General features: G+C 37.0%; 1 protein-coding gene across 1 annotated transcript; it reads right to left on the reverse strand.

Annotated features, from left to right (window-relative positions):
- Positions 1-255: 255 nt before the first annotated feature.
- LOC131638266 (uncharacterized) lies at positions 256-1696 on the reverse strand. The gene is made up of 4 exons (XM_058908818.1): positions 1406-1696; positions 1037-1217; positions 705-932; positions 256-371 (listed from the first exon to the last, which is right to left on the reverse strand). Exons 1-4 carry the CDS (start codon positions 1694-1696, stop codon positions 256-258), a joined length of 816 nt encoding a protein of 271 aa, XP_058764801.1.
- Between the last annotated feature and the right edge of the window lie 11681 nt (positions 1697-13377).

A 13377-nucleotide genomic window follows, 5' to 3' on the forward strand; every position in this document is an offset into this window, starting at 1 on the left:
TATAATCAACGCAAAGCCTCATAGAACCTTCCTTCTTCTTAACCAACAAAATAGGTGCACCCCACGGCGGCACACTCGGACAAATAAACTTCTTTTCAAGCAAATCTTTAAGTTGATTCTTCAACTTTTTCAACTCAGAAGCTGACATCTGATATGGAGCCATCGATATAGGACTAGTTCCAGGAACTAAATCCATCGAAAACTCAACTTCATGTTCTAGCGGTAAATCACTTACATCCTTAGGAAATACCTTCGCTAAATCATGTATCTCTTCTCATGAACATCCAAAGTTGCCAACAACATAAACAACTCAGCTCCGTCTTGCACAGATTCATCCACTTGCTTAGCAGACAAAAACAAATCTTCCTTAACTTCCGTTTCAGGAAAAATAACCGTCTTACCAAAACAATTGATATACACACAATTAAACTCCAACGAGTTCATACCCAAAATCACATCATGTTGCACTAACGAAAGACAAACTAAATCAATTCCGAAATTCCAATCAAAGATACTCAATGGAAAATTCAAACACACAAAAGAAGTAGACACAGAACTCATGGCAGGTGTATCAATAACCATAATTCTACGCATATCAGACAACACAAGATTCAATCTCTTAGTACAATCCAAATAAATGAAAGAATGCATTGCACCAGTATCAATAATAGCAATCAAAGGTGTACCATTAATAAAGCACGTACCTTGGATTAGCCTATCATCAGTAGTGGTCTCAGAACCAGACAATGCAAACACTTTTCCTTTCTCTTGCTCCTTCTTCAGTTTATCACACTTGGTACTAATGTTCCCTTTCTCACCACAATTGTAGCAAGTCACACTCGAACCAACTTTGTAATCCACATCTTTGTGACCCAGCTTGTCACACTTGAAACACTTAACCAAATTCTTGTTGCACTCATTAGCACAATGTCCTTCGACACCACATTTGAAGCAATTAACCAGAGCACTAGTTCCTCCCCCACTTGGCTTTCCGCCATAACCAAATTTCTTCTTCTTATAATCATACAGTTCCCACGGTATTGGCCTTTTCCTTTTCCCTCATTTGAAGCCTTGTAGTGAGAAGCACTCTCTCTACTATCCTCGTCATAAATCCGACTCTTGTTAACCAACTCCGCAAAATGAGTAATTTGTTGGTAACCTATAGCCTTCTTTATGTCATGCCTCAAACCGTTCACAAACTTCAAACACTTTGACCTCTTAGCATTCATAATAGTGTAATGAGGACAAAACTTGATCAACTCTTAGAATTTTACAGCATACTCTGCCACAGTCCCATTCCCTTGCTTCAACTCAAGAAATTCCACCTCTTTCTTTCCACGACAATCTTCTGGAAAATAGTTCTCCAAGAATGCATCGCGAAAAAGATCCCAAGTAATCTGAATACCCTCTTCTTCAAATATCTGACAGTGTTACCCCACAAATCCTCAAGTTCTTTCTCGAGCATGTGAGTACCAAACTGCACTCTCTGCGCATCAGTATAATTCATAACCCGAAAAATCTTCTCAATTTCCTTCAACCATGCTTGCGCCTTATCAGGTTCATGCTCTCCCTCAAAGATAGGCGGATTTTTCCTTTGGAACTTCCACAAAGCACCATACTCATCATCATCACTGTTCTGATTACCTGTATTCACTTGAGGAATCTGACCAAGTGTTGTACCCCAATTTTTTACCATTTAGATCCCACCATATTCAAAATAGTAGGGTCATCATAATCATCATTATCATCATGCATATATCATTTGTTAACCCAAAATACAAAAATTGTTGTTTATTACTTTTGTTCTAAGATAGAAGACTGATCAAGAGGAGGCTGAGCAAATTAGGGTTTTGAGGACCACAGGGAATTTCAAAATTCTCCTATGATTAAAAGGGTTCTCCCATCAATATCCAAGTCCAAGGATATCCCAATTCAAGATCAACAACTCTCAAGATCACTTGAGGCCCCAAATCAGGGTTTTGACTTAATTCCATTAGAGGGTTGACTTTTAATCAGGACATGGCTCCAAGGCTCAAACCATGACTCAAGGGCATCCAAATAAATATTATAATCCATTAACATCATTCGTTTGAAGAGGATACCTTGATTCATATGGAATCCACTAAACTGCAGTTCATTTGGGAAAAGTCAACTGTGTGGGTCAACCTTTGACTTTTGAGAAAAATGGTCAACCATGAACTTTTAAGGATTCAAATCTTCATCATATGATTATAGAAGACATTTTTCCAAGATAAATCAAGAAAATTCATCAAGAATAAAAAAGTCAACAAAAGTCAAAATTAGGGTTTTAAGTGATTTTAACCTAATTTTGCCTACACACTCAAAAATCTCCCAACATGAAAGTTGTAGATCTTAATCAAACAAATAACTTTGGCTATCTTCTCTAGTTTTCATCAAAAATGATTATTTTGAGAGATATGGAATTTTGAAGATTATGTTCAAAAAACTTAGAGAAATTTTAAGTGTTTTCACTTAGATTTTTCTTAACTTTATGGCCATTTTCTCCATGATCCCAAAGGAGTTTGAGAAAAATTTTAACAAGTGACTTAAAGTATGTAGCAAGGGCTTTCCAAAGAGATCAATAGCATGAAATCCATGGCTTGAGCTATGAGATATGATTTTGTAAAGAAGCTTTCATGAACACTTGAAGAATGATGAAGAACATGAAGAACCAACTTGCGGATTTATTTAAATTTGTAGGAATCTTCAAAGTACAGCCCCTCTAACTTGTTTATAAGGCAATAATCAAAAGATTACACAATCTTTTGAGCTATACAAATGATTTAAGCTTTGTTCAAGTTAGAATTACATTTCAAGACTAAAGACACCACTTCCATTTTAGAAAAGCATTACTTTTGTAAAGTCCACTCTCCTTGAGCCTCTCCCATGTCTCCTCTACACCAAAATCATTGCAAGCACAATAAGCAACCTCTCCATGTTCAGATTAAAGTCACACAAGCATGCTTAAGACTTGTACCATGCCATGGAAAACCAAATTTCACATAACTTCACAAAGAAGCAAGATGGTACATCCTTCACATATGAACCTAATTTTCTGAGATTTTTCCTCCACAAACCCTAAATTGTGCCTATAAATAGATGCCCTTGCCTCTTTCATCAAACACACAAAAATTCACAAAGTCACCCTTCATTCCAAATTCATCATTTTGTGTCATTTTGCATTTTTATAGCAAATTTGAGTTAGAGAGATTCTCAGTGCAAACCAACCCTCCAAACACATTCCCTACACCATTTGTGAGTTGTACATGATCTCCACCACTTCCAAAACCCTCTCAAACTCTGAATCACCATTAATCTACCATTAAAGAGCTTAATTGATCCATAACCTTCAAATAATCACCAAGCTCACACATTGTCCAAACTAAACATTCAAACACTCTCTATACCTCAACTAGAGACTACTGAATGCATTAGAACATGATTGTAACTCATAAATCAAAAGCTCCATTTTCAACTTGCCCTTCATAGTCGGTCGAGGTCTCTAGATCAATCCAGGTACTCTCAAGCCAAAGTATGTGTTGCAATAGCTTCCTGGTGATCCACTGAATCTAACTGGATCATTAGAACGTGCCCAGAATCACTCTAAAGCCATCCACAATTCCCAGTTGCAGAGGAATGTAGCTTGAATTCAAACTCTATGTGTTAAGCATCTTTTGTTGTGTTTCTTGATACCAATCTGATCAGAACAATGTGAGGAATGATAACCCTAAGGTTTTAGGGTTTAATTTTGTGTGTCTGTCATACCCTAAAATTTGCCCATACTTTTTCTCTTGTTCAAATTCAAATCAAGGTACAAAGCTCAAAGACACCCTCTCCTAGGCAAGGTTCAAATAATTAGGGTTTTGTTATTCTGAGAAGAAATCAATGGATCAAAAGCTCCAAGGCACCCCATATGGTCTATGATACTCCATACTACCTCCATGACAAATTTCAAGTCTCAATCCAAAAGATTGACTACTCAAATGCTCAGAAAGTCAACAGTCGACTAGTTTGACCTAAAAGTCAACTATGGTCAAAGTACAGTCAAAACTCCTGATTTTTTTGTCAACATCCTCATATTGAAGTATCATTCACAATTTGGTCAAGAATTGATCATGGTTCATCAAAGAAAGATCAGAAATCAACAATTCCAAAAGTTTCTAAATTAGGGTTTTCATAGGAGAAAGTCAACTGAACTTTGACCAGCCATAACTTCCACTTGGAACATTAGAAATTTCCCATTCAAAGCTCATTTTGAAGGAAATTGAATTCTCTACAATTTTTTCTCTCACAAGCCAAGGCCAGAAATGCACCATTTGGGAGATGTGAGCCAAAACATTACAGGTCCTTCTAAAAGATCGCAAAAAGTCATTTTTCTTAAAAACTCATAACTTGAACATGGTAGACTCAATTGAGTTGAAACCAAAAGTAGCTTTAAGTAGCTTTTAGAGGACTCTTTAAGCTTTCTAAAAAGTCCTATAACATGTTCATACCACAAAAATTAAGGGAAATATGAGGCTCAGAAGTTGTCGATCCATAAGAAAAATACAAAACCCTAATGGCATAATTTTGTGTTTTTGGACTAATGGGCCTAAAAGATGGGTCCCAAACGTGTCCATGGGGTTTATGAACCTCCTTAAACTAATTACCTTATTTTTATAATATTTATTTTGTTTATTTGAATTTTAATTCATTTAAATGCAAATAAATCATTATAAAATATGGGAAAATTAGTTTTAATGAAAGATTTGATTTTTAATCAATTCTAAGCAATCAAGAGAGCCAAATATGATGCAGATTTCATGACAAGAGGGTTGGGAAAAGATTGGAAGGAGATTGGACAAAAATAGTATGATTTCATGTAATTTTCAATCAAATATTTTTTAATTCTTCTCTCACCAATCAACTTGACCTCCAAGCAAATGTTTGCCCTAATTTGGACCATTATAAATACCATATATTATTCAAGGCACAAGGGGACGAAAAAAGAGAGCAAAAACAAGGATTCAAGGGTGCAAAAAATATCAAGAACTAGGGCATACGAATTCTTGTATCACAGCCATTCTCTAGGCCAAGCAATCACCCCATACTCTTCCTAAGGTGAGAAAGTGTAAGTGTGAGCCTTTAGTTATGCTTAATTCTATACATAATTCGAGTACCATGTTCATCATATTATCATGATTCTTTGATTTTTATATCTCACAATATAGTGCGTATTAATCCAAAATAATTCCATGTATGAGCTTATTGTGTGAATTAGAGAAGGTTTATGCCCTTACATGAAAGCTTGAACGTGTAGGATGGAAAATACCATGGCTAGGGCATGATTGAAGGTTGCTTGCGTTTTTATAGCCCCGGGCGTTTTTAAGGCATGAAACTTGTATCAATGAACTCGCAGCACCTTGTTTAGTCGATCTGGGTTATTCTCTTTTTTGTTCAATCACAATTTCGCAGGTTTCCCGTCGTGGCCATGGCTGTTTCAGAAAAAAAAGGAAAATTTGCAGGAAATATCGTGGGTAATTCCACAAGAGAATCCGCAGGTAATCCCAAGAAGATGATGAATAGTAGTGCAGACCCCTTGACCACGCGTGGCATTCGTACATGGGCTGGTCAAAAAGTCTGAGCCTTTCTCCTTGTTCGTGATTGGTCTAGCCAGGAACAGCGGACCCCAACGCACTTAAGTTTTGTCTTTTTCCCATTAAGCCATATTATTTTTATATATAGATTGATAGTAGATCAATTAATGACTCATAGAATACAACATAGTTGGCAGAGTGACAATGGGTGTAACTACCAGGACCTGGGTTCGATCCCCAGCTTTTTACAAAGTGATTTTACAATTTATTTGCTTCCAGATCCGATACAGCGCACTCACGAGGACTCGCCATGGACCCTCACGCATCCACCATCAAACCTCCTTCAACGCCAGATCCAAGAGTCCAGATACGATGCCTCATCATGGACCTTCAACACTTCACCACACTGGAGCCAAGCTAAGTTATTTCTAATTTTTTTTATTTATTTATTTTATCTTTAATTACATAAACCTTCTTTTAATTACTTTCTTTTCTCTATTATTATTTTAAGAAGTTACTTTTAAATATGTTACCTATTAATTAAACAAATATTTTTATACTCTTTAATATAACCGATTTTTTTGATTTTTATTATTATTCTCAAATATACTAAATTATTCACTTTTCATGTTTAAACCCGTTGCTTTAAACCCTATTGTATTTTAGCTTTTCATCATGATCACTAATCACTGTTAGGTAGGTGTTGTCCATTAACTTAGTGTGTCGAGTTTTCTCATAAAACCTTCATTCCCTAAAAAACAGGGTTTACCCTGAATGTTTTCAAAACCTTTGCGTTTTTCAGAACCTCTTTTATTTCAATGCCTTTTATTTGTCTCAAAAAGTTGTCTACCTTTATGATCGGAAAAATAGCAAATGTACTATTTTCACCGATGTAGTAATAATGGGTTTTACCCCGAGTATCGATCACGAGGATTGCGTAGGAAAGATAAATTATTGTAAACAGTCAATTAAACAAAAGAGCAGATGGGGTTTTTATATTGGAAGAATAAAATTCAAATAAATAAGCTGAAAGTAAAATAGCTTTTGTGTATAAATTCAGAGTAATGCCAAGGTAGGTGTATGATCAGCCTTCTAATGACTCTGTAATAAGATCTCTTTAACAAGTTCATATGTTGCAACTATTTGTTCTTAAGGGTGTTTTCCTAAGTCCTTAGTGAACCAAAGGTTTGTGAACCAAAGATGTAAATAATCAAGAATTTTTCAAATAACCTTACGGTATCCCTAGGCCTAGGTGATAACAATAAGATTTAATTGTTTAAAAACCTTAACAACCGTAGTCCTACAGATTGTTAACCGTGGATCAATCTTGTTTTGCCGACAAAGAAAGCAATAAAAACATTAAACAATTAAATTGCAAAATATGAAAGCTTAATTAAAGAACAACGATATTCAGAGTCATTACAATGCAAATCAGGGACACCCCCCTGACATTGGGGGGTTTAGCCTCTCATAATATTCAAGAAACCAAAATCAGAAAGTTTAGACATTTACAAAAGATTAGGAGAACTCTGATCTTCAATGGTTTCCACCGTTGAATCTCTTCGTCTTCCACAACCTTGATAACGCTATCTTGCTCTCTTCTGGAATTCTTTCGTACGATCAAAAGTGTCTTCTCCTTGTCTTTCAATCTTCTTTTAATCCCTCTAGGTTTTCAGATCTCAGCCATAATACCCAAACTGCCCCTGGAACTTTAAAAATTGGAAAAAACCAAAATTCAGAAATTATGTCCGCACAGCTGACACGGCCGTGTCACTTGACACGGTCTGACCGTGTCCGTCTCTGCCTCTTTTGGTTTTGACTTCAAAATCAAAGTTGTAGCCCTTTTCGTTAGCGAAATTTTGCCACCTGAACCACGTCATTCCGTGTTACGAAGCTCCAGTTATGATCAAAATACTACACGCATGTCACGATTTTCAGCTTCTTTTACACCAACACTTGTGCAATTTCCATCTGATCCAGAATTAACCTACAACCACCAAGTAGAGAGATCAAAAGCATCTAAAAAGACATGATAAAGGGAACAAAAACATAATGCAAGCAATTAACTAATATTAAAGGAATCAACGAAAAACTCTTGAAAACAACCACAAAGTGTTACCAAGTATGACGATCTTATGCCGAATTTATGACGAAATTAAGTAGAAATGGTGACCGATCACAACCCCAAACTTATCTCATTGCTTGTCCTCAAGTGATGCAAGAGATCAAACCGAGGTCACCTTAAACTTTTCTTTTCCACAACATAGTCGATGTCTTTCGCAACTTACTTCCCTTTCTTGATTAAGCTTTTGGACTTATCGAACCTTGTTGTCCATCACACTTCACAACAGAGTGTATTTCACCTGCAAACTTTTCACACTTCTCACATTGTCTCTTGGGGTTAGAGTGCTTTTCGCTCAACATCACGATATGCAATATCAACCCTTGACTTTGCATGCATCCTACTTTCACTACACAAAAAGAATTCACACACTTTTGAGGACTTTTTAGGTTGTAACGGGGCTGAGGTGAAAGGAAGGATAAACAAGAGATTGATATGCAAATGGTTTATGAACTAGCACTTATGTTATTTTTCTTGTCTTTGTGTTCGATTTTGTGTGAGGGGGTTTCTTCTTAGACTCTCCTTTTTACCTAATTACCGGGTAATCAACATCGTTCGAGTCTTTCAAATCTTTTTAGGCAAGTGTTTCAAACTATTTTTTTCTTTTTTTTTCTTGTGCTTTACACACTTTTCTTTTTTTTTCATATATCACTTGCCCTTTATTTTCTTAAGCACCACCCCAAACTTACAATTTCACACAAGTTCAAAAGAAACAATAATTACACAAGTGCCAAACAAAAATGATAGAATTATGGTTAAGGATGACATGTGTGGGTTTAAAAAACAAGGGGGGATGGCTCAATGGGTTTAACGAGGGATAAAACAAAAATAAATGAAGGAAAGAAAGGCTCTGGGGAGAACAAACAAGTGCCTCAGTGTGTGATTTCATAATTGTACTGTGTCGGTAGGACAAACGCAAAATTAGAGAGATAAAGTCATACCTGATTTCACTCTCATGATGATCTTTACATATGTTTGGCATTTTATGTTCCTCACCATGTAGGCTAAGTTTGCAGCTTCAACACACCCTTTATGTCATGTGACTTTCCTTTCCGGCTCGATTTCACCACTTACCTTCTCAGTCCAGTTCTTCAAGTTGCGCCCGACACTTTCGGCTATGTCCACTTCCAAAGTACCTCGAAAGATTAAGTTCAGGTTGCACCTTTCATCCACTAACTACCAATCATCATTCATTTGGCATCCATCACTCAATCTATAACACAATGTCAACACAACACACAAACAAAAACAAAAATGGAAAACAACTAAAAGCAAATGCAAGGAACCCCTCCCACACTTGAACTAAACATTGGCCTCAATGTTTTAGAACAAGCCTTGGAGAGGTTACTTACAGAGGGTATTGCACTCCAATGATAACTTCCGAGCTTTCACTAGAGATTTCCTCTTTTATTTCCTGAAAATAAAACAAACAAATAGAGAAATTAATTATTAAAACCGTGGGTTGCCTCCCACTGAGCGCTTCGTTTAACGTCGCATGGCTCGACGGTCCATTACCCTTTATTATGGAGGGTATTTCCTTTTCCAAACCTTGTTGCTTTCCACTTCCGCAACCACGAACTCATGAAGATGAAAAGCATGGACAACTTTTCTCTTCAATTCACTTCCCACATTCTTCTTGACTTCCTTAGCCTTCTTAGGACTTTTGATAGTTACATAATTTGGTTCCACCCTAGAGGCTATGCTTGAAACTTTTTCTTGGAGGTGTTTAGGACTTTTGTCTTCTCCCTCACTTTCGATCATACCAACAAAAGCTTGATCATGTACACCTGCACTTTGTTTCTTGACTTCTAACATCTTCAAGGTTACTTCTTCATCAAATGATTTCACCGTTAGTGTCCCTTTCTCAATGTCAAAGTTGCAACGACTTGTTAACAAAAAGGGTCTCCCAAGAAGGATAGGAGTTTCTTCATCTTCAGGAATGTCCATGATGTGGAAGTCAACAGGGAATACAAACTTATCAATCTCCACCAGTACATCTTCAGCTACCCCATGAGATTTCTTGATGGTGTGATCAGCGAACTTTAATTTTGTCTCACTTTCGCTTATCTTTCCCAATTCAAGCTTTTTGAAGATAGATAGTGGCATTAAACTCACACTAGAACCAGAATCAATGAGTACCTTTTTAAACATTTTGTTCTTGATTGTGCATGGTATCGCCACTGCTCCAGGATCCTTCTTCTTGATGGGGATCTTCCTTGCTGGCGAGACTAAACCACACTTTTCAGTTGCAATTTCTGGTTCTCCTCCCACGGGTCTCTTTTTAGCAATCACCTCCTTCATAAATTTCTTATACAACGGCATGTGCTCAAGTGCTTCAAAGAAGGGGAGATTGACTTCTAGCTTTTTAAACAAAGCTGCAAACTTCTCAAAATCCTTTCCTATTGAATTCTTCTTTGTCACTCTAGAAGGAAAAGGTAGCTTGATTGTCGGTTTAGCATTTTGCTTATTTTTCTCTTCAAGTTGCTTAACCGGTGGTATCACAATTTCGGGCTCTTTCACATTCTCTCTTATCTCCAAATCTACCTCAATCACCAAGGGATCATCCATTTCCTCTTCTTCTTTTTCTGATTCTGCCACTTTCTTACTCCTTGTAGTAACAGCATTAATCTTCTCTTCGTCTTTCGGATTTTTCACAGTTGAGCTTGGAAGGGTACCTTGTGCCTGTAGAGTGAGATGATGTGCTATTGACCCATTTGAACTTCCAGATTTTTGATTGAAGCTGTGGTGTTCCTGAGGTTGGTTCTTGTCTCTTCTTGAAACTGAGAATTTTGAGCTGCCATTATTTCAATAGCGATCTCCCAATCTGCTTTTTTTTGTACCTGTTGTTGCCCTTGAGTTTGGAACTGTTGTGGATAGTGTTGGAATTGTTGCTGATATGGAGGTTGTTGTTGAGTTGATCCTTGCTTTTGAAAGTTTCCTTGTTGGTCTTTCCATGCGAAATTAGGATGATTTTTCCAACCTGGATTATATGTATTGGCATATGGATTATTTTGCCTCAACATATGAATCTGCTCCACCTGTTCTTGCGTTGCCACACAATGCATCGCAAAATGCGGTCCACTACATATTTCACAAACAACTGAGGCGGCTGGATCAACTTGTGCTACTTTCTGTTCACTAATATTCATCTTTTTCAATCTTCTTTCTACTTCAACCGCAATTTGTTCTTCCATTTTAACTACCTGATCAGCAAGCTTCAAATCAATTTTACCTTCCGGTTGACTCATTGCACGGTCATATAACTCAATGTGCTCATTAGCGGCAATAGCTTCTATGATTCTCTTGATACCAGTGGCTGTTGAAAAATTTGTTGAGCCACCGGCGGCAGTATCGATAAGCTGTTTAGTCTTAAGTCGGAGACCATTAACAAAAGTCTGCATTTGTTCGGTTGGGTCCATGTTATGAGTAGGACAAGCCACCAAACACCTCTTGAACCTTTTATATGCATCTCCCAGCGATTCCCCTTCTTTCTGCTTAAAATTCACGATATCATATCTTTTTCGAATGAAGACTGAAGCAGGGAAATACTCATTCAAGAAGGCGGTTTCCATCTATTGCCATGTTGTGATGCTTCTAGCTGGAAGTGAGTAAAACCATTCTTCTTCATCTTCGGATAAAGTAAATGGGAACATCACAAGTCTCTTGGCTTCTTCAGAATGGCCTTCTATTTTTAATGATGTTGTTGTGGTGAGGAATCTCTGTAAATGCTTATTTGCATCTTCATTGATTCTTCCAGCAAAGGGCTTGCTTTCTAACTGACGGATAGTGGAAGGATGTAGTTGGAAGTGTGCCACGTTAACCGGTTGATTTACTATGGTCATTCTTCCAAGCGGTGCATTAGCCCTTCCATAATCACCTAAAAGTCTCTCTGGAGGAGGTGGATCAGCTGCCATAGTTTCAGGCTCAGAATCTGACTGCTCGGACTGAATAAATATTACTTCTTCGTCTTCTGATTCTGAAACTACAGGTGATTCTTCTTTCGATGCCAGTCTTTTCCGCTTAATTTCTCGGAGTCGTGCTCGCAATAATCTTTCGGGTTCTGCGTCAAAAAGAAGTTTAGCTGAGGACTTACCTCGCATACAAGGTTAGACAGTTATTAGTTGGGAGTAATCAATAAAAATAAATAAGTAAATAAAAATCAAATTTTTGCAAAAGAAATAAAATTTTAATTGCAGAGCAATAAAATTTTAATTGACTGAATAATAACTTTTATTTTGGCAATCCCCGGCAACGGCGCCAAAAACTTGATCGGAAAAATAGCAAGTGTACTATTTTCACCGATGTAGTAATAATGGGTTTTACCCCAAGTATCGATCACGAGGATTGCGTAGGAAAGATAAATTATTGTAAACAGTCAATTAAACAAAAGAGCAGATGGGGTTTTTATATTGGAAGAATAAAATTCAAATAAATAAGCTGAAAGTAAAATAGCTTTTGTGTATAAATTCAGAGTAATGCCAAGGTAGGTGTATGATCAGCCTTCTAATGACTCTGTAATAAGATCTCTTTAACAAGTTCATATGTTGCAACTATTTGTTCTTAAGGGTGTTTTCCTAAGTCCTTAGTGAAAACCTTTTGGTTTGCAATCCTAATGCCTAAGTCCTTAGAAACAAAGGTTTGTGAACCAAAGGTGTAAATAATCAAGAATTTTTCAAATAACCTTACGGTATCCCTAGGCCTAGGTGATAACAATAAGATTTAATTGTTTAAAAACCTTAACAACCGTAGTCCTACAGATTGTTAACCGTGGATCAATCTTGTTTTGCCGACAAAGAAAGCAATAAAAACATTAAACAATTAAATTGCAAAATATGAAAGCTTGATTAAAGAACAACGATATTCAGAGTCATTACAATGCAAATCAGGGACACCCCCCTGGCATTGGGGAGTTTAGCCTCTCATAATATTCAAGAAACCAAAATCAGAAAGTTTAGACATTTACAAAAGATTAGGAGAACTCTGATCTTCAATGGTTTCCACCGTTGAATCTCTTCGTCTTCCACAACCTTGATAACGCTATCTTGCTCTCTTCTGGAATTCTTTCGTATGATCAAAAGTGTCTTCTCCTAGTCTTTCAATCTTCTTTTAATCCCTCTAGGTTTTCAGATCTCAGCCATAATACCCAAACTGCCCCTGGAACTTTAAAAATTGGAAAAAACCAAAATTCAGAAATTATGTCCGCACAGCTGACACGGCCGTGTCACTTGACACGGTCTGACCGTGTCCGTCTCTGCCTCTTTTGGTTTTGACTTCAAAATCAAAGTTGTAGCCCTTTTCGTTAGCAAAATTTTGCCACCGGAACCGCGTCATTCCGAGTTACGAAGCTCCAGTTATGATCAAAATACTACACGCATGTCACGATTTTCAGCTTCTTTTACACCAACACTTGTGCAATTTCCATCTGATCCAGAATTAACCTACAACCACCAAGTAGAGAGATCAAAAGCATCTAAAAAGACATGATAAAGGGAACAAAAACATAATGCAAGCAATTAACTAATATTAAAGGAATCAACGAAAAACTCTTGAAAACAACCACAAAGTGTTACCAAGTATGACGATCTTATGCCGAATTTATGACGAAATTAAGTAGAAATGGTGACCGATCACTTTATTTTCTTCATTTTTCAGGTTAGC

The sequence above is a fragment of the Vicia villosa genome, unplaced genomic scaffold (genome assembly GCF_029867415.1).
Source record: "Vicia villosa cultivar HV-30 ecotype Madison, WI unplaced genomic scaffold, Vvil1.0 ctg.002238F_1_1, whole genome shotgun sequence".
Classification (NCBI taxonomy): Eukaryota; Viridiplantae; Streptophyta; class Magnoliopsida; order Fabales; family Fabaceae; genus Vicia; species Vicia villosa.